General features: G+C 43.6%; 1 protein-coding gene across 1 annotated transcript in view; it reads right to left on the reverse strand.

The window, feature by feature from the left end:
- sspo (SCO-spondin) overlaps window positions 1–23,000 on the reverse strand; it is a gene marked incomplete at both ends in the record, with an annotated part of 97,787 nt that extends 74,787 nt beyond the window's left edge. The window contains 29 exons of the mRNA XM_083901454.1: window positions 187–301; window positions 1,083–1,288; window positions 3,101–3,310; window positions 3,398–3,491; window positions 4,240–4,392; window positions 4,513–4,622; window positions 5,358–5,485; window positions 6,449–6,651; window positions 6,733–6,867; window positions 8,088–8,344; window positions 8,433–8,527; window positions 8,756–8,966; window positions 9,484–9,730; window positions 9,863–10,028; window positions 10,105–10,323; window positions 10,778–10,950; window positions 11,075–11,213; window positions 11,856–11,997; window positions 12,093–12,333; window positions 12,423–12,579; window positions 14,068–14,193; window positions 14,296–14,381; window positions 15,247–15,405; window positions 15,569–15,671; window positions 15,769–15,992; window positions 17,265–17,435; window positions 18,324–18,406; window positions 20,837–21,046; window positions 22,948–23,000. Coding sequence (XP_083757580.1) covers window positions 187–301; window positions 1,083–1,288; window positions 3,101–3,310; window positions 3,398–3,491; window positions 4,240–4,392; window positions 4,513–4,622; window positions 5,358–5,485; window positions 6,449–6,651; window positions 6,733–6,867; window positions 8,088–8,344; window positions 8,433–8,527; window positions 8,756–8,966; window positions 9,484–9,730; window positions 9,863–10,028; window positions 10,105–10,323; window positions 10,778–10,950; window positions 11,075–11,213; window positions 11,856–11,997; window positions 12,093–12,333; window positions 12,423–12,579; window positions 14,068–14,193; window positions 14,296–14,381; window positions 15,247–15,405; window positions 15,569–15,671; window positions 15,769–15,992; window positions 17,265–17,435; window positions 18,324–18,406; window positions 20,837–21,046; window positions 22,948–23,000 — 4,616 coding nt within the window. The remainder of the gene's footprint in view (window positions 1–186; window positions 302–1,082; window positions 1,289–3,100; window positions 3,311–3,397; window positions 3,492–4,239; window positions 4,393–4,512; window positions 4,623–5,357; window positions 5,486–6,448; window positions 6,652–6,732; window positions 6,868–8,087; window positions 8,345–8,432; window positions 8,528–8,755; window positions 8,967–9,483; window positions 9,731–9,862; window positions 10,029–10,104; window positions 10,324–10,777; window positions 10,951–11,074; window positions 11,214–11,855; window positions 11,998–12,092; window positions 12,334–12,422; window positions 12,580–14,067; window positions 14,194–14,295; window positions 14,382–15,246; window positions 15,406–15,568; window positions 15,672–15,768; window positions 15,993–17,264; window positions 17,436–18,323; window positions 18,407–20,836; window positions 21,047–22,947) is intronic.
- Window positions 23,001–24,995: the final 1,995 nt, after the last annotated feature.

Raw genomic sequence — 24,995 nt, forward strand, 5'->3', positions numbered from 1 at the left:
GAATCATAAGGACTCATTTGAATCCGCTGTGTGTTGGAAGTGAAGAAACATCCGAAGCATGCAGGGCAGAGGTTCCCCAGGTCCTCATGTGACTTTATCGATTATTTTAGACCTCACCTTCGTGACAAATATATATACGAGCAACACAGACATCACAAAGTAGATTGAGTGGAGATGAACACGCACCCCCTCTCATCGCTCAGGTCCCCACAGTCGTCATGTCCATCACAGCGGTGAAGATAGAGAATGCAGCGTCCTCCAGCGCACAGGAACTCCCCGTCATCACACACCACACCGCAGTCTGAGGAAACAAGAGAACAGTTATGAAAACACAGAACAATAGGGGTGGGAATCTTTTACTACATCACGATTCGATTCTGATTTTTCGGGGCTACGATTCGATTCAAAATTGATTTTCGATTCAAAACGATTTGATCTCTAATGATTTCTACTTCAATCTATAGGTATGCAAAGGATGATCTACTCCAGTCAGAATGACAAATGGAGATATTAAGTTATTAATTGCAATTGAATCGATATAAAATGTCCCAGAATCGATTTTTTTTAATAAGGAGTAGTGTTTCCATGACGACTGACCGTAAAAAGACTCGAGTGACGTCATGTTATCGAGACTCCCCCGATTGTTAAAATTAGTCTCTAAAGTAACGCTAAACTTTAAAAACAGAGGCACACATACGCAGTACACAGGTATGCTGGTTATTTGTAGCGCTGCTCTTTTCCTTTAAGAAACAGACCGCTCCAGTTCCACTGTAGGCGCGCTAACGGCGCTAAAGGAGCTAACGCAGCTAATGGAGCCGAGTGGTAAACGGTGCCTGGACTCCACTCTGTTGCCGTGGCACGTAAACATGATGCCACGCGCGTCTTATTCTGGTCAGTTGTCATGGAAACACTTCTCTTTATAAGAAAAAAATGATTCTAAGACATTTTATATCGATTCTGAATCATAGTAAATCCATTTTTTGGCACACCCCGACAGTGTTGGTATATATACTGGATTTGACACCACACAGGTGTCTTGTCCGTTGTCCAGGGGGTAAATGTGTAAAGTGAGCCTTGCTCACCTTGCTCATCGGAGCCATCAGCAAAGCCACAGTCCAGTCGTCCGTCACACACTTGACTGGCTGGCAAACACTTCCCACTGGCGCACTGAAAGTCCCCCGGTGGACACAGGGGCACGGGGGTGGCCGGTCCGCAGAAATCCTCGTCTGACTGGTCCGCACAGTCTGGACGGCCATCACAACGCAGAGCCAGGTTCAAACAGGGTCCACTGCAGAGTGAGGAGTTCAACCACGTTATTGATCGGGTAAAGTCAGTACTGAAGCAGCGCGTGAGTGAATATTTACAAATAAACCTCTAAAGTTAAAAAGATAAAAAGTTTTGGATTAAAACTATTCATAAAGGACAAATAGTCCAACGCTACTAGCATTTCAGTTCGTGCTAAAAGTCTTCATGTATGCTTACGTGAAGCACACTGTGTGTTTACAAGTATGAAGGCTATGTCTATAGTTGGCAGTTTAGCATGTTTACATAGCTAACCTACACCACATAGCATGAAGCAAATTCTGGGATAGATTATGAGCCATTACAGATTGCTACTAGCGCTGCAACGATTACTCAAGCAATTCGAGTAACTCAATTACAAAAATTCCTCGAGGCAAAAACTCTGCCTCGAGTATTTGTTTAATTCCTATCTCGGGCGTTATGCTGCCAGTTCTGAGCCGATAGCATCCGGTTGCTAATGCTAATGCTGCCGGCACACGCTTACGTAAACATTGATGTTCACTTATATAATGTAGTTTACCGGAGCGTACTGTATTTGTAGCAATGTCGTGACTCGTGATGCGATTTGACGAGATATGATGTTAAGCTTTGAACTGTTTTAATAATAAACTTATTCATGATGAATTGCAAGAGAGTTTTATTGCCTACACGCAAGAACACACACACACACACACACCTCGTCTCTCTCACGCACACACTCACCTGTGTTAGGTAACCACACCAAGGCTGTGTCATTTCCATGATGCATTATTTGATTTGATAATGCAAAATTATTATAATTATGTAATTAAAATAATAATAAAAAAATTGTTTTTTTATCCGATTACTCAATTAATCGAGGAATAATTGGTAGAATACTCGATTACAAAAATATTTGATGGCTGCAGCCCTAATTGCTACCATCCTTGAGCACATTAGATTAAGCGTAGTGAACTTAACGGACATGCTAACCTACGTCACATGTTGACAATTCTACCGGTGGAGCGTGCTACTGTTTTCATTCAAGGAAAAATGCTGGCGGATCCAGCTGATTTGTTGTGTTGCCTTGTTTGTTTTTCTCCGTCAACGCCGGTTTTTCTCCGTCCTCGTAAACGCTATATCACAAATGTGATTGAAATATGACAAGTCCAGGGTATTCGTGTTCAAGTGAACGCCGGTGCTCACAGCCAAACACTGACAAAACTACCAAAACTACCCAGACGTAGCAGAGCTAGCTAGCGGCTATTTGAGCGCTGACGGGCATACTCTCTCGAAGCACTCTGCAAATAGCCGCAAGCTAGCTAGTTAGCGTTCATAAATGGTCAGTTATTTTCTGACATTAGTGTTCAAAGCTCAACGGTCCTTTGGATGTATGTCAAACTAACATATTCCAACACACTTCGACACTGTAACGTGCTTATTTGCGAAAATATATTACAACAAAATTTTTCCCTGGCAGATGTGGCCGCCATCTTTGTTATATCAGCCAGCTCGCTGATTTCACAAAGCATCATGGGTAATTTCATCTTTCACTCCGTTTTAAGCCCGCATCAGAGCTCACTACATGTTGAGGGTTGATAAAGGGCAAAATCGCACTTCCCCTTGCTCCCCCTACGAGCTAAATTTACGGTTAGGGCAAAAATGTAGGGTTAGGAAAGGTATTGGGACAGGGACTTACTGATCTCGGTTCATGTACAGTAAGTCAGGACGAGGTACCGGTATGCAACCTGAAACCAAGGAAGCTAAATGGAACTCAGCCACCATGAATGTGATTATGCACACCTGTGATTTTGAAATGATAACGTGAGTTTGGCTTCACCTCGGACTGTTGCCACAGCGGAACTGTTCCGCAGAGCAGGTGGATGGACAGACTTCGTCTGAGCCATCGCCACAGTCGTCCTCATTGTCACACACCCAGTGAGAGGGGACGCAGCGGCCCCGCGCACACGTGAACTCTGTCTCCAGACAGGGAGGCGAGGGAGGAGGACAGGCTGCGCCGTCACAGCGCCACACACCGTCCTCACAGGAGCTGGAAGTCACACGCACTCTTTTATTTATTACTATAACAATAAGAATCATGGAGACTGTAATCGAACAAGCGTTCAGATGGACTCACCAGTTCTGGCAGTGTTGAGTGATGGTGGTTCCGGGTGGAAACATAGAAGCCTCCCACTCACACGGACACTCAGTGGGAACGACACAACTGTCGCCTGAACAACAAACAAAAGACGGACCACTCAGAGAAAACACTGCAGTGAACTGGAGATGGCAGGATGATGATTTATATCACCTTATCTAAGATTCTTCAAGAATCAAATCGTGCAATATTCAATCAATCAATATTGTCCACTCTGCCTTGATATGGATCTGTTCTAAGATTCCTTTTTTATTTTTTTATTTCAATATTTTAGTCAAAGTGTTTACCTTAGTTTAAGATCACTATTAGACATACATTAATATTTTTAGTCGGTACATTTTAGCTTGAATTTAATTTTTAAAAAATTAAAAAAGTATATTTTTTTGTGACTAGGGAGACGTGTAAAGTAAGAATTGTAGAGTGACATCTGTCTTAGCTGAACATATGACAACAAAAATCTTGAATCTTGAATTCTTGTTTGTTTGCTTTTTTTAAACTTTAAAATATGTTTCATATCCAACCCTCAACTAACTTCTTTCAGATGATGCAGAGTCTGTCTTACTGGGAACCAAAGAGTCAAAGAGTGTAATAATGTGCATCAGTCTCTCCAGTTTAACATACGCCGCCTCCCCCGCCTGTTAGCCCCTCCCCCAACCTGTCAGCCACACCCACCTTCATTCAGCTGCTCTGCGTCTCCAGTTAACCCCGTATAAAGACCCACTGCTAACCCTCATCCTCACTCACTTTTACCACTGAGGTATTCCCTCCGTATTTATACATAGTGTAGTGTTGTTGTTGTTGTTGTTGTAGATGTGTCTCACCATGTCGTACAGTGCCTGCAGGGCAGAAACAGCCCTCCACACAGGAGAGGGCGCCACACTCCGAGTGTGGACTCCTGGACTGAACACTGGGGCACATGGAGGAACAAGCGGGTCCACAGGGATCATACACCAGGCCGTTCTCACACTGCAGCGCTGAGGACATGAGACACAGACGGACGAAGAAGAAGAAAACACAACAATGACACCAGACTTAAGATATAGGCTGTGTGTGTCTATGTGTGTGTGTGTGTGTGTGTTACATGAGCGACGTACGACAGAGCTCCTGGGACCTCCAGCGGACGTAGACTCCGCGGCGGTTGCACTCTTCAGCGTAGGCAGCGATGGCCGTGCAGAGACATTCACAGTCTCCTCCTGAGTCACAGCTGAAAACAACCAAACACACACAATCAGAGACTTCTGCCTGCAGCTGTCCTTTCTTTCAGGAGCACTACATGAATCTGGTGATAACCAGAATGGAACCAAAACACACGACACAGGGGGTCAACCAGTCATGGATTCATCTTGGCTAGTCTGAGTATTTTATATATATGTATTTTAAAATGGATTAATCCAGCCTTTTAAAGGGTAGATGCTGGAAAGAACTCACCTGTAAGTACCAAAAAAGTTCAAAATCTATTAAAGGAGATGAAGCTGTTTTGAAAAAGATCTTTTCCATTGGACACAGTCGGTATCACACCAAAGACAGAAGAGGAGAAGCTGGTCCTGATGATCCACTGACCTGCATGTTTTAGATGTTGGAGCAGGGGAACATCTAAATCATGCAGGATTTGTGGCTCATCAGGACCAGGATTGAGAAACACTGCACTGCAGGATAGTTTGCCTGGTTACCCTTGACAGTTACGACACTGGGTTACAAGCAAACTGTGATAGATAGAAGTTTGATACTCAGTAAAAAGGGAAAATTAAAGGACCAGGAATGATGCAAAAGGGATACTTTTTCTTCCCAATCCAAGCAGAGTTATAGCTATATACTATTTTAAAAATATACATTCATGTCATGTGACTGCCGGAATGAAAGCAGAACCCGTGCACACGTTCATATACAGGTCGCTGAGTACTGTAGTTTAGTTGTGTACGATTTAGACGACGTCACTCACCCACAAGCGTCAAAGACACACCAGTCGTAGTACTGCTGAAACGGCACCTCGGGGTGACACTGAGAGAAGAGTCCCTGTGTCACCACGGCACACTTTCTCCTGGCCCACATCACTCTGTGACGATTCAGCTGGACACAGCGGCAAAGACACAACACTTACTTGGTTACATATATACACCTTAGTTTTACACAGGTTATGGTTTGTTTTTTTTTAAAGTGAGCGGTTGCAGCTCTTGTTAAATCTAAAGGACAAAATATTGATGTTGAATAGTGTGAAAGACTCAAACAATAAAAGTTTAAAGCTCCCATAGACCGGAAGTTCCAGTTAACGCTGTTTTTTGGTGTGTATCTGCACCATGACCTCGTTTATGAAGCCCTAAAGTTTGGAAACAAACAGTTCAGCCACTGCTGAGAACGCTGGGTTTTATTGTAATCTCGGGCTCTGCAAAAAGCCTGGAATCGTGACGTAAGGATCGCGTCTCCTGAACAGCAGATCCTCCTGCTCCATCCGGTTGCGTACATTGAACCGCAGAAGAAGAAGAACGTCCGTTGTGGTGTTTCACTTGCGACAGTGTCTTCTGAAGAGACTGCGGCGGGGAGTCGTGACCAAGCCATTTTTAAACATTGTTAAAAGGCTGTTTTGATAATGAGTAGCAGTGCATCCACCGCTCCAGAGGGGGGAGCTGCGCTTCTGAGGGCTGACGTGCTAGTCACGTCAATTCCAGGTACCTGAAAAGCTCTCGTTGGCTGGCCAAACACAAGACAGTTCTGTCTTCTGGGGGTTGAGATTTCAGTCTGAAACAGCGCGGCTGACGAGAGCTTCAGTGAGGAGAGATTTCTATCGCTCGTTTGCAGCAACTAGGAGGTTTTTGAGCATAAAAACAAGTTAATGTATGCAAGTAGACCTCCATAACTCACATACATGTGCGATCGGACCACTCTGTGGGAGCTTTAACCTATCCAAAATATTAGTGTGTGTGCAGATACACACACTCACAAGCCACTTTATTAGGTACACATGTTCAACTTCTCAACAAGGAGAATGAGCAGTAGAGACAGATGTTCTACAGTGAGACTCTGCGTTGAACTTACAGCACACGGGTCTCGTAGGTCCTGGTCTGCCACATCAGGGCAGGAGGGGCTGACCTTCCAGGAGTTTCCAAACAGCTCAGGCGTGGACTCCACGATGCCCTGCCTCGTCGTGAAGTCGTTCTCCGCGTCTCCGTCAAAGTTACCACACAGGCCCCCGACCTGACCCCGCAGGTGAGCAGCCAGACGCACATACACACGCATACCTACACAATAATAACCACAACCATTAGCTTTACTTTGACAGACGTGAAGCTCGGTGATGTGTGTGTAGGTTGTTGTCCTACCTCCATCCCAAAGCAGAGTGACGCCGAGGCGGGAGGAGAGGGACACAAACAGGCCGACGCTCTCCAGCGACAGTCCACTGCCGCCGTAGGACTTTGGTAAAGTCACTGGCATCCCGTTTACTGTCACGGCTTTACCTGAAACACAGAGACTAAACTGGCATCTTATGTTGTTATGTTATGTCTATTTATGTGTTTGGATTGATATGTAAATACTGACATATTGTCACGTAAAAGCTGGCCTCGGAGGTTAGTGTCACAAAGTCATTTGGATTGCAGCATTTATCAAACGTAGACTTTATCCAACTCATTTTTGGACATTGATTATAAAAGAGTTTTCAAAATAAAGTATTTGACATTAAATCAGAACCAGATGACCAGTGAGTGAAATACTCATTTATTATCGGGGGGGACCCCATCTCCCATATGTTGCACAATACTGTTTCACCACCTCAGGTTCCACCCTGCAGTATTGCCTATCTTCCCTGTCAGATGTGGGCTTGTTTGGGCCTTTTCCACAGCGCCATTTGGAAAGCAATTAATTAAAAAATTAAAATACAAAATTACAAATAATATCATGTACATTTGTGTGGTTATAAAGGATAAGAGAGCATTATGTATGTAGATCATATATATATATATATATATATATAAGTGAAATTACAAAAATCTTACACTGTAACATGTAAAAACAGAAAACAAACATGTTCTGGTAACACTTTATAAGAAGTACACACTATTAGCATTAGTTAAGCATTAATAAATATTGAATTCATCATTTATAACTCATGGACACTCATTAGTATGTGGTTTATAAACACAGTTATAAATATTTTACTCAGCCCATCACCTGAGGAACAGTGTCCAAACAGTTGCTGTACTCAAGCAGCCAATCAGCATCCACCTCCAACAAACCAACTCTTTGATCAACTTACAATGGACTGCTCTGTCACCTCTCTCTGTGTCCAGCAGTCGCTCAGTACATGCTAACACTTCAGCACATGAGTAAAACATTTATAACTGTGTTTATAAACTACATACTAATGAGTATTCTTGCGTTATAAATGATGAATTCAATATTTATTAATGCTCAACTAATGCTAAATAGTGTGTTACCCGTGTTCTTTTTGTTGAAACATAAAAAATAAAGTTTTAAAGGTTTAAAAAGTTAAACAAGGTAATGACGCAGATACACACTAAAAAACAGCGTTAATTGGAACTTCCGGTCGAGGTCCCCTTTAACACAAAGGTTTATTTTTTAGACCACTCTCAGATTTTCCATTTGAGGCTTTCAGGGGGTCTAGCCCCCCCAGACCCCCCGCGTAATTTCGCACAGTGCAGATGACCTTCTGTCCTACCTCTCAGCAGGTGTATGATGGTATTCCCCAGACTGAGAGTGACCGACTTTGTGCACGTGACCCCGCTGCTCCCGCACGGCACGTTCTCCGCCGTGACGCTGAACGAGCCGCCGCTCTCCCTCGCCAGCACGTACTGACAGTCGCCCAGGAAAGAGTACGAGCGGCCGTCAAAGGTCACGTAGTGCGGGTCCCCGGTCGCCACGCACACGCCGGCACAGGCGGACTGGCCGCAGAGCCAGCGGCGCTGCTTACACACGCTGTGGCAGGAGGACGACACACGTAGACGACGAGACGGTTAACAGCGACAAAAAGGTGATGTCGACGGCGGCAGCGAGCGGTCATTACCACGTGTTGCAGTCTTTGGTGATGGTGTCGTTCGTGTAGTAGAGTCGACCGTTGTGGTGACATGGACACTCGTCTGGAAGAGCACAGCGGTCGCCCTGCAGTCGACCAGGAGACAGAAGTGTGCACGGGGACATGAGAGCTACATGCTACTACACCGAGAGGAGCTGAACAACTTAATCATCACTGTGTGAAATTATAATATACATTTTTCTGTGTTTTACAGTTACGCACTACAGTTTTGATACGTGTTTAATATCTAACGTTGTGCATGAAGAAGGTTTTGAAATGTTCTATGCAACACTGAAACGTAAGCGTTCACCCACGAGGAGGACAGTTCCCGGTGGACAGATGCAGCCAGACAGAGGCTCCCTGCAGCTCGACTGTCCCACACCGGTCCACTGCTGTTGTCCAGGAGGGTCCAGGCTGGAGCAGGTGAGGAGGCAGGAGCGTGGAGAGTAGACCAGAGAGCCTGGACAGGGGTTGACCTCCTCACAGCGCTCCTGACTGCAGTTAAACAACCCCCGCTCACATACGCTACAGACAGAAGAGGAGAGGCTGGGATTAGTGTCAATCTTTAAAAATTAAATTCTCCAAAAACCTGAAAGTTTTGAGGTTAAGGTTGTAAACAAGAGCGTGGATTATTGTCGTTTTTGTGGCGAAGAAACGCAATGAAATCAACCTATCCTGTAACAGGAAGCAGGAACATAGAGTGATTTCATTTGAGTTCTACACACCACGTGACTCCGCCTGTGACTCCTCCTGTGACTGTGACAGTAGTGTCGTGAGCAAAACTATCAGACCGGACTGAGGGAGCGTTTGTGTGTATACAGCAGCAGCAGAGCAGAGGTGGGCGGGGACAAGAATCATGAAGTCATAGGAAAGTGAGTTTTAAAAAACTGTGTGATCACACGATTCTCCCATGATGAGTGTGTGGATGAAAGCATGAATGTTTCAACACATAGCATGCCTCTCACCCTGTGTCAATAACCTTCCACGAATGAATGGATGGATGGATGGATGAGTGTTGTGGATGTTTTTGAGTACAACATACCAGGTGTTACAGTTGTTCTGAATCACAGCCCCGGGCTGGTACATGTTGCCCTCGTGCACACACGGGCACACGGTGACGGGCACACACTGGCTCTGGTGGTCCTGCACGAGTCCTGGTGGGCACTGACAGCCGGGGACACACGTCTGAAGGCCGTCATCACAGCTCCAGCCGCGCTGCAAATCTGAGCAGGAGCTGCCGCACACGCGTCCACACTCCTGATACACCTGACCCCCTGAACACCGGACCGCTGGGGAGGGCAAATAACCACACAGGCCAGACAATTGCTTTGGACATTTCTATGGATTCATAGAGATTTTCTGCTTCAGCGAAGTTGCCACTCCTGTTTCACATACAGTCATATGATCGACTTCCTACTCACGGCAGAAGGTGTGGTTGCGCCACTGGACGGCGGCGCCCTCCTGAGCGCAGTGGCGAGCGTAGGCAGCGAGGACGGTGCAGTGACAGACCCTCTGTGGAGCACAGCCACAGACCTCTGACAGACACAGACGGAAATATGGCTCCCTCTCCACCACGTCATGACAACCCTGCAGGACGTATGCAGGTGTGAATATTTAAATAAGGTGACAGTGAGCAGCTGATCTGTTCCTCCTTCTACACCACCTGAAAGACACTGCTGTGGATGATGGAGCACACGCTCTCGGCGTAGTCTCTCCTCTGAGTGTATGTGGTGCAGGGATCAGGCGGAGCTCCTCCAGGTAGAGAACAGGGCTCTGATGTAAATTTACCAGCAAAGGAGGACACGCTGTTCTCAACGTCTCCTTCTGGGGTGGTGAAATCATCGTGCTGGTTCCAGGTCAACGTTCCACACAGACCACGCACCTGGAAAAACACGTTTAAAGCAAACGCTTCGTCTTTGGTTTTACCGAAGATTTAAAATTCATATATGAACTACTCTACCAGGTACCAAGGACAATCGCTAATGGAAATAACCGTGCTGTGCCGAGGCATGTCTTTAATTACAAGATCTGTATATAATGTGACAATTAATCGATGAATCGTTTGGTCCATAAAATGTCAAACCTGGAAATGGCAATGTTCTCGAATGTCTTCGTTTTGTCCACAAACCAAAATAATTCGGTTTTAATCATTTCTTTGTTTTATGGAGCAAAGAAATGAAGAAAATATTCACATTTAAGAAGCTAAAACAATCAGAAATCTGGCGTTTTAATCATGAAAAAAGCTTCAAACCAATCATCGGTTATCAAAACAGTTGACGATTAATTTAATAACGGATTAATCGATTCATTGTTTCAGCTCTAAATGCGAGGCTCACCTTGTTTGCAAAGCCCGGCTGTAAAGTGATGAGGGCCAAAGGTCCGTCGAGATACCAGAGGAGCTGAGCTCCGAACGTCTGCACGAGGAGAAAGGAGGACGAGGCCTTGCGTACGACCAGGTCTCCCGTCACCACGGGTAAGTTCTCTCTCTGGCCGTTCAACATCACTGTCCCTGCAAGTGTAGACGTTCACTGCTCTTCATTTTCAGCTCATGATATATGAAATGAATGAAAACATAACCGTTAACCTTGTTTTAGCCACCCTAACCTCCGGACTGTCCCTTTAAACTGACTCACCAGAGTCTGTGATGGTGACAGTTGTGCGAAGTGCTGTTACTGACGCCTCCCTGAGACAACCCAGGCCTCCTCCTGCTCCTCCTCCTGCTGTACACGCTCCACAGCGCACCCTGACCACAAGCTTCCTGTCCACAAAGTCCTGAACACACACACACACACACACATATTTAAACCTGACTACCTGCAACCTGCGGCTCTAGAGCCCTTCTGCGGTGGCTCCTTGTAGATTGGAATAAAAACATTTCTTCACTTTTGTTATTTTATTTTCATTTTGGTCTTTCAAAGTGAACACCTCTTATTTAGAGATCAAGGTGATCAATAAGTGTTTTAATATTTGGTGGTATAAGATCCATTGTCCCGTCCTTCTTTGGATCCAGGCAGGTTTGCTCAAGCATGAACTACATAAAATCCGAATTTTGCTTTATCTATTTAAATTACTTTTAATTTAATTAATTCCCACAAACAATAGAAGGACGAGATCTACATAATCAGGTGTTTTTTTTCTTCCACTTAATCAAAGGTTGAAGGCAGTAATGAAATGTCAACAGTTTTCTTTTTGTAGTTCTTAATGCAACGTGTCTTTATTCTGTATATAGTTTATCTGTATAAAAAAAACTTAAATGTGATATAATCTTAATTCAATGGGTCAAATGGAGTTTTGTGGCTCCAGATTAATTTTATTTGGGTGGAGAGGAGACATAAATGGCTCTTTTCATACAAAAAGTTGCAGACTCCTGCTCTAAGGTCATCGCAAACCAAAAGGTCTCATCTCACGTCTTACCTCCACAGCAGTGAAGGAACAGTCTCCGCCCTGTAGTGAATACCTCTTCTTATCAAAGGTGGTCACCTGCAGCGCCCCCATCAGGCTGCACTGGCCAGCACACTTTTCACCGGTACACTGCCACTGGCCTGCTTGGCAAACACTGGGGGAATTAAAAATGATTAAAAATGCTTTAGAAGAAGAAGAAGAAGAAGAAGAGTGAGGAAGCACTCGATCAAACACAGGATTCAGTCTCACCAAGTGTTACACCGCTGCTCTATCCTGTCCCCTGCCTGGTATGTGCGTCTGCGGTGGAAACAGGGACAACTGTCCCTCTTCAGACAGAGTCCTTGGTGAAGATATAGGCCTGGTGGACACTCGCAGCCTCCCACACACTCGTCCCTGCACTGTCCGACAGCTGGGGGTTGAGGGGACGCACAGCTGGGGGGACAGGAGGACACACAGTCTGAAAACACCTGACCTCTGGGACAGACACGACCTAAAGGAACAACGACAAAAAGGAGTTGAAGGACAATATGCGTCTTCTTTAAAGACTGAGCCACCGTCAGTTGTTCGTCATTTCATTACCACAAAGCGTGGCTGTCCTCCACATGATGACGACGTGTTGCTGGGCACACTCTCTGACGTAGCTGGCCAGAGTGTCACACACGGCGTGGTCCCTCTCTCTGCGAGGGAGGCTGCAGTACAGGTAGAGGCAGGAGTCCACGTACGCTGCTGGGTCCAACTGAAAGACAGAAAACTCACTTTTCAAACACGCATCCCTTCACCCAATCGTTGAAAAACAAACCTGCTTCTTCCGGGGCTGCCAACTTTTAAGAAACCGTGGAGTGAGACATCGAGGCAAATGCATGGCTGGTCCGGTCGAGGTTACCACCACACACCCTATATATTATATATAATGCTTACTACAATAATAAGGTGAAGCTGGTGGATTCAATCCTACTACCTTCAAGACACAAGTCCACCTACTTAACCACTGGGATACAACGGTTATTCTTTTATAATAGGTGTCAGAAGAAGATTAAAGCGGACCTAGACTGGAAGTTCCTATTAACGCTGTTTTTTAGTGTGTATCTGCGTCATTACCTTGTTTATGAAGCCCTGAAGGTTCTAAACAAACAGTTCCGCCACTGCTGAGAACTCTGTGTTTTATTGTAATCTCGGGCTCAGCGAGATCTCTGAAAATCCCGTAATAGTTATGTAAACAGCGGTTCTCCTGAACAGCAGATCCTCCTGCTCCGGGCACTAGTCCGGGCACATCCGGTTGCGTACATTGAACCGCAGAAGAAGAATAACGTCCGTTGTGGAGGTGTTTCACGAGCGACAGTGTCTTCTGACTCTGGGTCTGACTCCGGGTCAAAGGTCGTCAAAGGGACTGAGGCGGGGAGTCGTGAAGAAGCTATTTTTAAACACTGTTAAAACAATGTTTTGATAATGAGGAGCAGTGCATCCACCGCTCCAGAGGGGGGAGCTGTGCTTCTGAGAGCGGGTGTGCTGAATAGTACTGGCCAATCACAAGACTCTGTCTTCTGGGGGTGAAAGTTCACTCTGAAACATTGCGGCTGACGAACAGCGTCAGAAAAGAGGATTTCTATCGGCTCGTTTACAGCAACTAGGAGGTTTTTGAGCATAAAAACAACTTAATGTATATAAGTAGACCTCCATAACTAACATATTATGTGCAACAGGACCACTCTATGTGACCTTTAATAGATTAGATTAGAGAGAGAATAAAAGAAGATGTTTGCTGCAATAATGTCAGTTGGTGGTGTTTTTTAAGTTTTTATTTTGAAAAACCACACAAAACACCAGTTTGTGTTATTTGTGTACAGTCTATTTTTGAAAAAGGCAGCTAGTCTAAGCTTTTATTTATGCAAGTTATCCTTTTGTACAGTAAGTAAGTTTTTATTTGTTTTGAATGAATCAATGTTAACTTTTGTCTTAAGTTTGCCTTTGTGTGATCACATTATCTTATACAAACTCTATTGTTTTGATGCCATAATTTTCCTTAACAGACTATGCATTGTATCAATTTTTGCATTGAGAATCTTATGAATCGAATCGGTCGAATCGAGAATCGATTTTGAATCGAATCGTGACCCTAAGAATCGGAATCGGAATCGAATCGAGAGCCACCCAAAGATTCACATCCCTAATTAGAAACTTAGCGAAGCTCGTGATGGACACGTGACCAGAGTGTGGAGTGTCTCACCCTGGAGTGACATTGTTTGAAGGGCTTTTCCAGCAGCTGATGACACACAGATTCTGCCTGCCGACGTAAAGCAGGGTCTCCTGAGACGTCACAGCTGTGACCGAGCTCAGCTGCATCACTGCAGTCCTGACAAACACAAATGGCGATTTTAATCAACATTTTCACAACCTTACACAAAGAGAGAAAAAAAAAGACACTGTCGTAAAAAAAAAAAATCCATTGTGTTACTTCATTCTGCTGGTCAGGAACTTTCCATGAGTTACCAAAGCTGGCAGCAAACAGGGACACCGTTCCACGCATTGTGGTGAAATCATCTACGATAGAGGAAGGAAAAACCTGAATGTAACAGGATAAACACAGACTAATCACCGCAAACCATGACTCTCATGTATAAACTATAGGGCTGTAACGATATGCGTATCGAAATCGCGATACTCAGAGCCACGAACCTGTGTCGCGATGTGAGAAGGCAGAATCGCGAAACACTCTTTCTAACTCCCAGTTATTTTTCCAGTCAGCCACATGATATGAGCTGTTAGTGCTTCCAAACTTATTTTTTATTAGGGGTGTCAAATTATAGCTTTAATCGTGATTAATTAATTACAGTCGTCATTAACGCGTTGTGTTTTTTAATCGCGTTAATCTCTTCTTTACCAGGGTCAGCGTCAGACGCAGCGACAAAAGCGTCATAAAACCATGTCTAACTTTAACAAACACAGACATGCTGCATACCCACAGAAAGGTCAGAAACTCAGCTAAAAGCTCATATAAACCATTCTTATGTTTACCAAACACAGCTAAAACAAGTTATTTCCACTGGAACAAAACTGCTTCTCATGAAGAACTACACTTCCCAGCATGCTTTGGGTACAAATCCCAGTCTGATTGATCATTACTTTGTATTTTTCAACAGTGTTATTTTGTTACAGAAAAGAGAGAAATCTTTGGTTATTTATTTATTTATGTTCAAATCTGTTCACAATGTTCCAAAATAGTGTTATTAAATGCTACATTAAGTTGCTATATAAGTAAATGATGTTTAAATAAAATGTTTTTTAAATGTAAAAAATAATCATGGAATGTATCGAATCATGGGTCAAAAATCGTGATACGAATCGAATCGTGACTTTGTGTATCCTTACAGCCCTAATAAACTAGTGTGCACTGTTCTTCTCTCACCATCAGGGTTGTTGTTGTAGACTCCGCAGAGCCCCCTTGTGGCTGCCAGGTGCTCACCAGTCACTGTCAGATAAACTGTATTGGACAGGTCAAACTTGATTCTCACCCCGAGGCCACTCTCCACCAAAACAAAGTCCCCGAGCCAGTGGACGCTCACTCCTGTTCAGAGAAGGACACACTTATATCTGCTACGTCCTATTATTCTCCTGTTCCACTGAACTTCAGTTTAGAACTTTAGACTGAGATTACACGAAAACAATATCAGACCAGAGAAATCCGATCAAAACCGTGCTGAAGTGAAAACAGCGAAAGACAAGTTTACCGTTTTGGAAAAGAGGTTGTCCGCGAGCAACAGGAAGTGCGTTCAGTGTTAAGTTCCCGAGATGAATTGACACCAGATCCAGACCCAGCATCATTTTCAAAGCCTGGAAGACACAAAACATTACAATAAAGCAAGATACGAGCGAGTTTTTTATTGACCTCAAACTCGGCATCTAAATGTTAATAATACAGATTTCTCACTTTACTGCAGTCGCCTCGCTCCTCACAGACTGTGCCGATGTAAACTGCCCATGTGCCATCAGCAGAGGAGGCCAGCAGGTAAGTGCATCTGCCCGGGAAGTGGAAGTGCTTCTTGTCAAAAGTGCGGTAATGAGCTCCACCCCAGGACACGCAGGTGGCCGAGCCCTGTGGCCCCCGAGAGCTGCCCAGAAAACCGCTGCGCACCAGTGGCGAGGACTGGGAGTCTGGAGACACGGGAGAGACGTTGAGATGAGAGACTCGTCCTTGTAGAACAGGACTATTCAACTAAAATCTCTGGAGGTCCAGCTTTTCGGAAGTCTGTCCAGCCAGTGGGCCGGTCAGCCCCTGACTGTACTACTATTTTGTGTTGCATGTACAGTAAACGGATAGAAACAGATACAAAATGGTATAAATTATTTTGCACTTATTTATTAAAAATGGCGGCTAGTTTTGTGCAAAAAAAAAGGTAAGTAACAAAACCACCAACATTCCGGTACAATACAATTTGCGCAAAGTGCAAAAAGGTTACAGTTACAGCAGTGATGTTACGAGATGCGCCGAGGCTTCGAAGCGCGTGTCGAGTAATGAAGGGGGCTTTTCCGCGAAGGGGAGGAGCCAAAAATGATGACGTCCGAAGCCTCGCTGCCACCGGCCGTACCACGTGATTGCTTCGGGAAGTGGTTCAGATTTTGCCGCGAGGTTTTACAGCTATATAGACCAACTCAGGCTCCATTCAGAATGTGGGTTTTTGAAGGAGAGTTGCGGTCAGTTTAGAGTTTGGAGAGTTATTGTTGGCTCAACAATATTCATGCATAACGGCCTCATCGGTTCCTTGTGAACGTGTTTTTTTCCAAAGCTGGAGAGGTCGGCAAAAAAAGTCCAAAAACAGATAAAAACTATGCCATGACTGTCTGAGTTACACAAGCACACACCACCTTTCCTGCACCTACTTTTAAAAACTACTTTTTGTCTCCCTCAATCCCAGATACACGTCAACATACGTCTACTGAATCAGCTGAACATAATATTGACAGTGTTTGTTGTCTACTATTTCACCACTAGATGTCACTGAAATGAAGCTTTGAATGAATGAACACATGTTCAATACAATTGGCCAAGTGGTTCAATACTGCTTCATTTGAGCATCCACTAAGTTACAGTACCACCAACATTCGGGTATAACAGTCACAATTGGCTCTTACCAAATTAAAAGTAACAATATAAACAGCATTAAGGTGCAATGGCCACAATAGGCTATTTTGGCAGAAATATAAGTAACAGTACCAATAATATTCAGGTACAATTGCTACAGTTGGCTCATAGTAAATATTCTGGTACATACATAGACAGCCTGCAATTACAGTTGTACTCGTATTTGCCAAAAAGGGACGCAGAGTGCCAGAAATAGGCGAAGCTACGGTTTTATTGGCTTTTTAATAATACAAAATAATGTGGTTTCTGTGTGTTTGTGTGTGTGTGTGTGTGTGTTTTCTCACCAGGGAGGAGAGTGTAGGTGCAAGACAAGCAGCTGTGATCAGAGGCATTCCTCCAGGTCAGTCCCCACATGCTGCTGCAGCACTGATCCAGGGGCATCAGCGAGGAGTTATGAAGTCCGGGAAACTCGGCGCAGCTCCAAGTGGAGTAACACCAGCCACGCACAGCCACCCCTGTGAAAGGCGAGGCAAACGTGCGGTAGGTACGGTAAGTCAACAACGACGGAAAACACGCAGAGAATAACTTTCACACTTTCACACATAAGATAAGAAAAGAGAGTCCTTTATCCGTCCCGCAGTGGGGACATTTACAGCGTTACAGCAGCAAGACAGTAAAGATAAGGATAATAAATAATAACCATGCATTAACAAGAGTACAAAATAAAAAGATATTAACACTAAGACTATATAAATATAAAGATAAATAGAATAGAATGTATAGTGTACATTATCGACAATTTCCAGAATACAGTATGGACTAGATATTTACATTATAGACAGAGACTGAGCATGGGATATTATATGTTTATATTGCACTTTTGTAAAATAACAGTATAATGTTATTTACATACATCCCTCACATGAGCAGAGGGACTCGTGACTTGACTCGAGTCTGACTTAAGTCACAAATTTGAGGACATGAGACTCGCTTGACTAATGTCAGTAAAATTACTCAAAATCAGTCGACTCGTGGAATATTTACATTTCAGTTAACACCACACTGGTGTTTGCAGCTGGTGATGATGAAGTGAGCGAAGCATGAAACTGTTTTTTGGACTAACATTTGAAATGCATCCATGTCACTAGTATTCACTGAGTAACACAGTGTTCATGTTGCAGTTCAGCAATGTTTAAAAGTGAAATATCTGGAAAATCCTCCTCATCTCCTATCTTCACCTGAAGGTGAAGACTTGAAACTTGTTTCTTTAGAACATTGAAAGAAGCCAGTGACGAGGGTTCAATAATCTAAACGTTAAACATACAATAAAAGCTCACGTAAGACACGTAACACACCGCACATAAAACAAGATATATACACATATGGACATCCTTTGTCCTCACCCTCAGAGCAGCGTGGGCCGCTCCAGCCCTCACAGCACGCCCTCACCGTCTTATTCACCGTCTCCTTCTCCATCTCTGGGGGCCTGAGGTGAACAGAAAAAAAAAACTGTGAAAACTGGGCTCTCCTCCTTGTTATCGGTGTAACCTTCACAAGCACTTAAGCATTGTCAATAAGATCTTATCAGTTTATTTCAACACACCGTTGACAGGGCTGGACTGGGACCAAAAAATGGCCCTGGCAACTTTGGCCATGGCGGCCCACTATTATACGTTATGAGGAGGCACATGACATAAAAGAGGATATTATGTGCACATTGTATTGTTTACAAAAATTTAAATAAAGTGCAGTAGCCTACATGGAAGAGAGTTAAACCATGTTAAAAAAAACGTGCTAGAGATGCCTTTTCACTGTTTAATTAAATATACTGTTTAGTTTTAGAACCGATTAATCTGTCAAATTCTTTTTTTGTCCGTAGTTAAAAATGTAAAAATGTTGATCAGTGTTTATCAAACCTGGAACCTAGTTTTAATGATTTTTTTTGTCAAATGGAGCAAAGAAACCAGACAATATTCACATTTAAGAAGCCAAAAAAAAATTACAAAGCTTGTATTAACAAACAAAACAACCTCGCTAAAATGGTTACCTAAATGTTTCACAACAACAAAAAAATCATAAAAAAATGATTTATAATATAAAGTGCTGGGCCCTATACAGCGTTAACATTAACGCATGCCGCGTTTCCATGGCAACTGACCGGTAAAAGACACATGTAACGTCATGTTTACGACACTCCCGATTGTTAAAATGAGTCTCGAAAGAAACGCTAAACTTTAAAAACAGAGGCACACATACGCGGTACACAGGTGCGCTGGTTATTTGTTAGCACTATAGGCTAATGCTAAACGACACTCAAGGAGCTAACGGAGCTAAAAGCTAAACGGTGCCTGGACTCCGGTGCCACGGCATTAAAAACTCATTTCATTCATTCAAATAAAAATGTTTAAAAAATGATACTCTGTAGCCTATATTAACAATTTAGTCATTCTTATCAAAGTGCCTTGAATATTTATATCCATATTATTTGCAGATAGTTATATATTTGTTTTCAAAAAATATTTTTAGACCAATTAGGTGAAATCGGACAATTTCCCACGGCACACCTGACCATCTCTCACGGCACACTGGTTGAAAAACGCTGGTTTAGTCGCTGTATAATAGTTTTTGTTTCATTTCCGTAGTAGCGAGACGCCATGTTTCTACCGGAGCCTGTAATGGACAAACCCGAGAGAACAAATCAAGCGTGGCTTTACTTGCCTGTTACAGGCTGATAAAACTCCAAGAAGGATCAGATTAACAGCTGACCGGACGGATTGAGCGGCAGGATTAACACATCCTGTTGAAGAATAAATCACCGTGGTAACTGATGTGCCGTTGTCTCCTGAGAACCTAAAACCCTGTTTCTCCCAGTTGGGACGACAACACATAACCGGCGTTATCGTAAATCTCCACTTTGGCCGGTGGTTTTTAGAAATAATCGTATTCTGTGATTAAAAACACTGTTTTCGTGTAAATGTACGGTGGCCCTGAGGTGCAAAACACACAAACGCAAATCAAAAAACACGAACGCAAATCAAAAACACAAAAACATTAACTCACAACGCAAACACAAAAGCAGAAAACACAAAACTATTAACTCACAACGCAATGTTTTTGTGTTTTCTGCATTTGTGTTTGCGTATTGAGTTAATGTTTACGTGTTTTCTGCTTTTGTGTTTGCGTTGTGAGTTAATGTTTTTGTGTTTTCTGCATTTGTGTTTGCGTATTGAGTTAATGTTTACGTGTTTTCTGCTTTTGTGTTTGCGTTGTGAGTTAATGTTTACGTGTTTTCCGCTTTCATGTTTGCGTTGTGAGTTAATGTTTTCGTGTTTTCTGCTTTTGTGTTTGCGTCGTGTGATTTGTGTTTGCGTTGTGAGTTAATGTTTTCGTGTTTTCTGCTTTCGTGTTTGCGTTGTGAGTTAATGTTTTCGTGTTTTCTGCTTTTGTGTTTGCGTTGTGTGATTTGTGTTTGCGCTGTGAGTTAATGTTTTCGTGTTTTCTGCTTTCGTGTTTGCGTTGTGAGTTAATGTTTTCGTGTTTTCCGCTTTTGTGTTTGCGTTGTGTGATTTGTGTTTGCGTTGTGAGTTAATGTTTTTGTGTTTTCAGCTTTCGTGTTTGCGTTGTAAGTTAATGTTTTCATATTTTCTGCTTTTGTGTTTGCGTTGTGTGATTTGTGTTTGCGTTGTGAGTTAATGTTTTTGTGTTTTTGATTTGCGTTTGTGTTTCGTGATTTGCGTTTGTGTTTTGTGATTTGCGTTTGTGTTTTGCACCTCAGGGCCACCGTATAAATGAGAGGCCTTGTCTGCATTTTCCCTTGGTGTAAACGGGGCCTAACACATCTGTTCGAGGTGAAGAACTGTCGAGTCCTTTTACAGCTTTTTAAACTACACAGGATTAGACCACACCTTTCACTCACTTGTACAAAAAGCAGGATGCCTTTGGCCCCCTCTGTTTGTAGTACAGCGCGATGCCGTCGTCACCTCCATGTTTGACCCGCATCCTGTCCACATCGAGCCTCCAGCCCTGCGTGTTGTACTGATACACCTCAGTGCAGCTCACCTCCAGCTGCAGACGTGGAGACAGGACTCGCTCCACTCTCTGCTCCACCACATGTTCACACCAGTGTCTGGAAAAATGAGCAGACTTCTGGTTCACGTACTAACACTGAACTAAAATATTATCAGAACTGATCAAGAAAAAAACATTACATTTATTCTCAATTCTCAATAAAATGTTCCAGACTGTGGATCCTTTCAGCGCTATTTGGCAGACATCCTGTTGGTGCATAGAGATAACAGCTCATTATTTGACAGACAGTCTGGTGGTGGATGGAAATTACAGCGCATTATTTAGCAGAGATTGTGTTGGTGGATGGAGATAACGTCTCATTATTTGGCAGACATTCTGTTGGTGGATGGAGATAACAGTTCATTTTTTTGCAGGCAGTCTGTTGGTGGATGGAGATAACAGTTTATTATTTTGCAGGCAGTCAGTTGGTGGATGGAGATAAGAGCTCATTATTTGGCAGATAGTCTGTTGGTGGATGGAGATAACGGCGGATTATTTGGCAGACATTCTGTTGGTTGATGGAGATAACGGCTCATTATTTGGCAGACAGTCTGTTGGTTGATGGAGATAACGGCTCATTATTTGGCAGACAGTCTGTTGGTGGATGGAGATTACAGCTCATTATTTAGCAGAGATTGTGTTGGTGGAATTGAGATAACGGCTCATTATTTGGCAGATAGTCTGTTGGATGGAGATAACATTTCATTATTTGGTAAACAATGTGTTGGTGGATGGAGATAGCAGCTCATTATTTGGCAGATAGTCTGTTGGTGCATGGAGATAACAGCTCATTATTTGACAGACAGTCTGGTGGTGGATGGAAATGACAGCGCATTATTTAGCAGAGATTGTGTTGGTGGATGGAGATAACGGCTCATCATTTGGAAAACAATGTTTTTGGTGGATGGAGATAACAGCTCATTATTTGGCAGACATTCTGTTGGTGGATGGAGATAACAGTTCATTATTTTGCAGGCAGTCTGTTGGTGGATGGAGATAACAGCTCATTATTTCGCAGATAGTCTGTTGGTGGATGAAGATAACAGCGGATTATTTGGCAGACATTCTGTTGGTTGATGGAGATAACGGCTCATTATTTGGCAGACAGTCTGTTGGTGGATGGAGATAACGGCTCATTATTTTGCAGGCAGTCAGTTGGTGGATGGAGATTACAGCTCATTATTTAGCAGAGATTGTGTTGATGGATGGAGATAACGGCTCATTATTTGGCAGATAGTCTGTTGGATGGAGATAACATTTCATTATTTGGCAAACCTTCTGTTGGTGCATGGAGATAACAGCTCATTATTTGACAGACATTCTGTTGGTGGATGGAAATTACAGCGCATTATTTAGCAGAGATTGTGTTGGTGGATGGAGATAACGGCTCATTATTTGGCAAACAATGTGTTGGTGGATGGAGATAACCGCTCATTATTTTGCAGGCAGTTAGTTGGTGGATGGAGATAAGAGCTCATTATTTGGCAGATAGTCTGTTGGTGGATGGAGATTACAACTCATTATTTAGCAGAGATTGTGTTGGTGGATCAATAAGTGTAAACCGTAGAACTGCAATCTGGTCATTAAAATGATTACAAATGGGATTTATTTCTGTTTTTTTTTTTTCTCTGGTTTTTTCCTTTGTCGACCCTCAGTCCAATGTCGGGTTCCTAAATTGGCCCTCAGGTATCACAACTTTGAGAACCCCTGCTCTAAAGGTTTCCGTCTTGTATGTAAATAAAATAGAATTGAATTGAATCATTTGGTGTGCGCATGTCATTTCCTCATGAATACGAAACCAATCGTACACAAGTGATGATTCATCACTTAAATTAACAACCACATCATCTTATCCATCATTCACTTACCACAGCGTTAGCTGGTTATTGTGCTGTGGTCTGAACACGCGTTTTTTTACATTCACCTCATTATTTATTGTCAAAAAAGCATCTTACTCACCCCATTCCCATCACAGTGTGAAGTCCAAGCAGAGCCAGTAGCAGTGTCTCCATCGTCCTATTCCGAATATTTGTGATTCGGATTCCTGCCATTAGATAATCAGAAGCTCGACCTTCATCCGTCCGTCCATTTTTACGCCACTTTATGTCCAATCAATATCATCAAAAACACGTTGTTTTACGTCAATCCCCTGCTATGATTAAAGGTGTCCGTCCTTACCTCTGAAGTGCTTTTGTCCCTGGCCTCGTTAGTTACTATTGGGATAAATCGTGTGTTTATTTTTTTTCGTCACTGTCCTTCATCGAACCTGTCCAGCAGCAGTGGCACAGTTACATTATACCGCGCTTTATGAGAGGAGCAGGACCTCAGAGCCACGCTTTTAAATGCGGGGGGGGGGGGGGGGGGTTGACTCGTGGGATGTACGGCCGCATCTGAGCCTGCTTCCCATTGGACGTTGAGTGGCAGCGGCGCAGCTGGAAGGCCGGGCATTGGTCGCCAGACCTGTGACAGACACATCCCTTTAAACGTCACCCAGTCAAACATCACAGGGGCGCTGTAGGTGACTGTGGGGGGTGCTGGAGCCTAACAGCCACAGAATAAAGACATGTTTGTCAGGGCCTAATCCCGTAAAGAGACACTTTTTCGGTAAGGATGACGGGGGCATTTATTCAATGAGGCGAGTCAACAGACCCCCCGAGGGGACCGAAGGGCTTTTCAGACGCATCACCGTCCCAAGTCCCACCTTCTGACCTCTCAGTGAGTCGCCTCAAACACAGCTGTCACCACAGAGACGCCGATGCAAAAGAGGGGGAGAAGCCGCTGTCATTATAAGAGTTTTTGCAAATGTCTTTATTTTCCTCCTTAAAAAAACAAGCGGTTCTTGTCGTTGTGTCATTTATGGGAGAAGGAGCCGATGCGTTCAGGTGCATTGAACACACAAACAAAAGTGAGTCCTGCTCATGAGTCCAGTAAAGGCGCAGCAGGCAGGATTATAACCACATAATAACCTTTCGGCAAAATGTCAATCAAAAGAGTTGAGAGAAAATTGCGGCCTAAAAGTAACGTAGTAGTAAAGTAAAGCTACGTCACTATGTCCATATTTTATTTCCAAACATGAATTCTGCCCTGGAGTTTTGCACCTCAAAACAATTCTCCCTTTTACTGCTGTGTTAAAGGTGAAGTAAGTAGTTTACAGTGACATCTAGAGGAGAGGCTGAGATTTACAACAAAGAACTGCTCCTCTGCTCACCCCCTCCCTTCCCTGAGCGCTACGGTATCCGCAGCCGGTCAAATGTCGTCCTCGTCGTCTTTCTCCGTGGTGCGGGCGTTACGGTCAGGTACTGGTGTTCCTTTATCCGCTGCAAAATACGTGCGGTATCCGCTCTCAGCCTCGTCTCGTCGCTCGATTTGTTCTCTCGGGTTTGTCCTTACAGGCTCCCGTAGAAACATGGCGTCTCTCTGCTAACAGTGGCTATGCAACCGCGGCCCGCCACCATGTTATTTTACATGACTTTTTGAAACACTACGAAAATGAAACAAAAACTATTATACAGCGACGAGACAATGCAGGAGCACATAATATGTATAAAAAAGTGGATTTTGGGTCATATAAACCCATAAATACTACACAGTGTCCCTTTAAAGGAATACTTGACCGATTTGCATAGATTGAGTTCCACCCAATTTCCCGATACTTGGCAGGAAGACCATGGCCTCAAGTCAACAGGAAGTCGGCCTTTTTCGAATTTTTGCCGTCCATTTTGGCGATTGGCTCCCTAGAGTTAGCCTAGCTAGACACATCAAAGTGGAAAAGTTGTCAAAAATGTTTTTTGCGGATTCAAAAGTGAGGTCAGGGAAGTGTTGCAGTCCTCGACTGTCATGACTGCGTTCGGTCCTAGTTTGGTTTTTTTAATTCCACTCGTCCACATTATTATTATTTACGTCATTTTAAATAAATGTCTCTGTTTTTGATATTAATAGATAAATAGTATTACGAAGTATACGTGTGATATCACCAGTGTGCGAAATACCCATTAATTAATCACCTG

This window comes from Microchirus variegatus (genome assembly GCF_963457635.1).
Source record: "Microchirus variegatus genome assembly, chromosome: 15".
NCBI classification, from domain to species: domain Eukaryota; kingdom Metazoa; phylum Chordata; class Actinopteri; order Pleuronectiformes; family Soleidae; genus Microchirus; species Microchirus variegatus.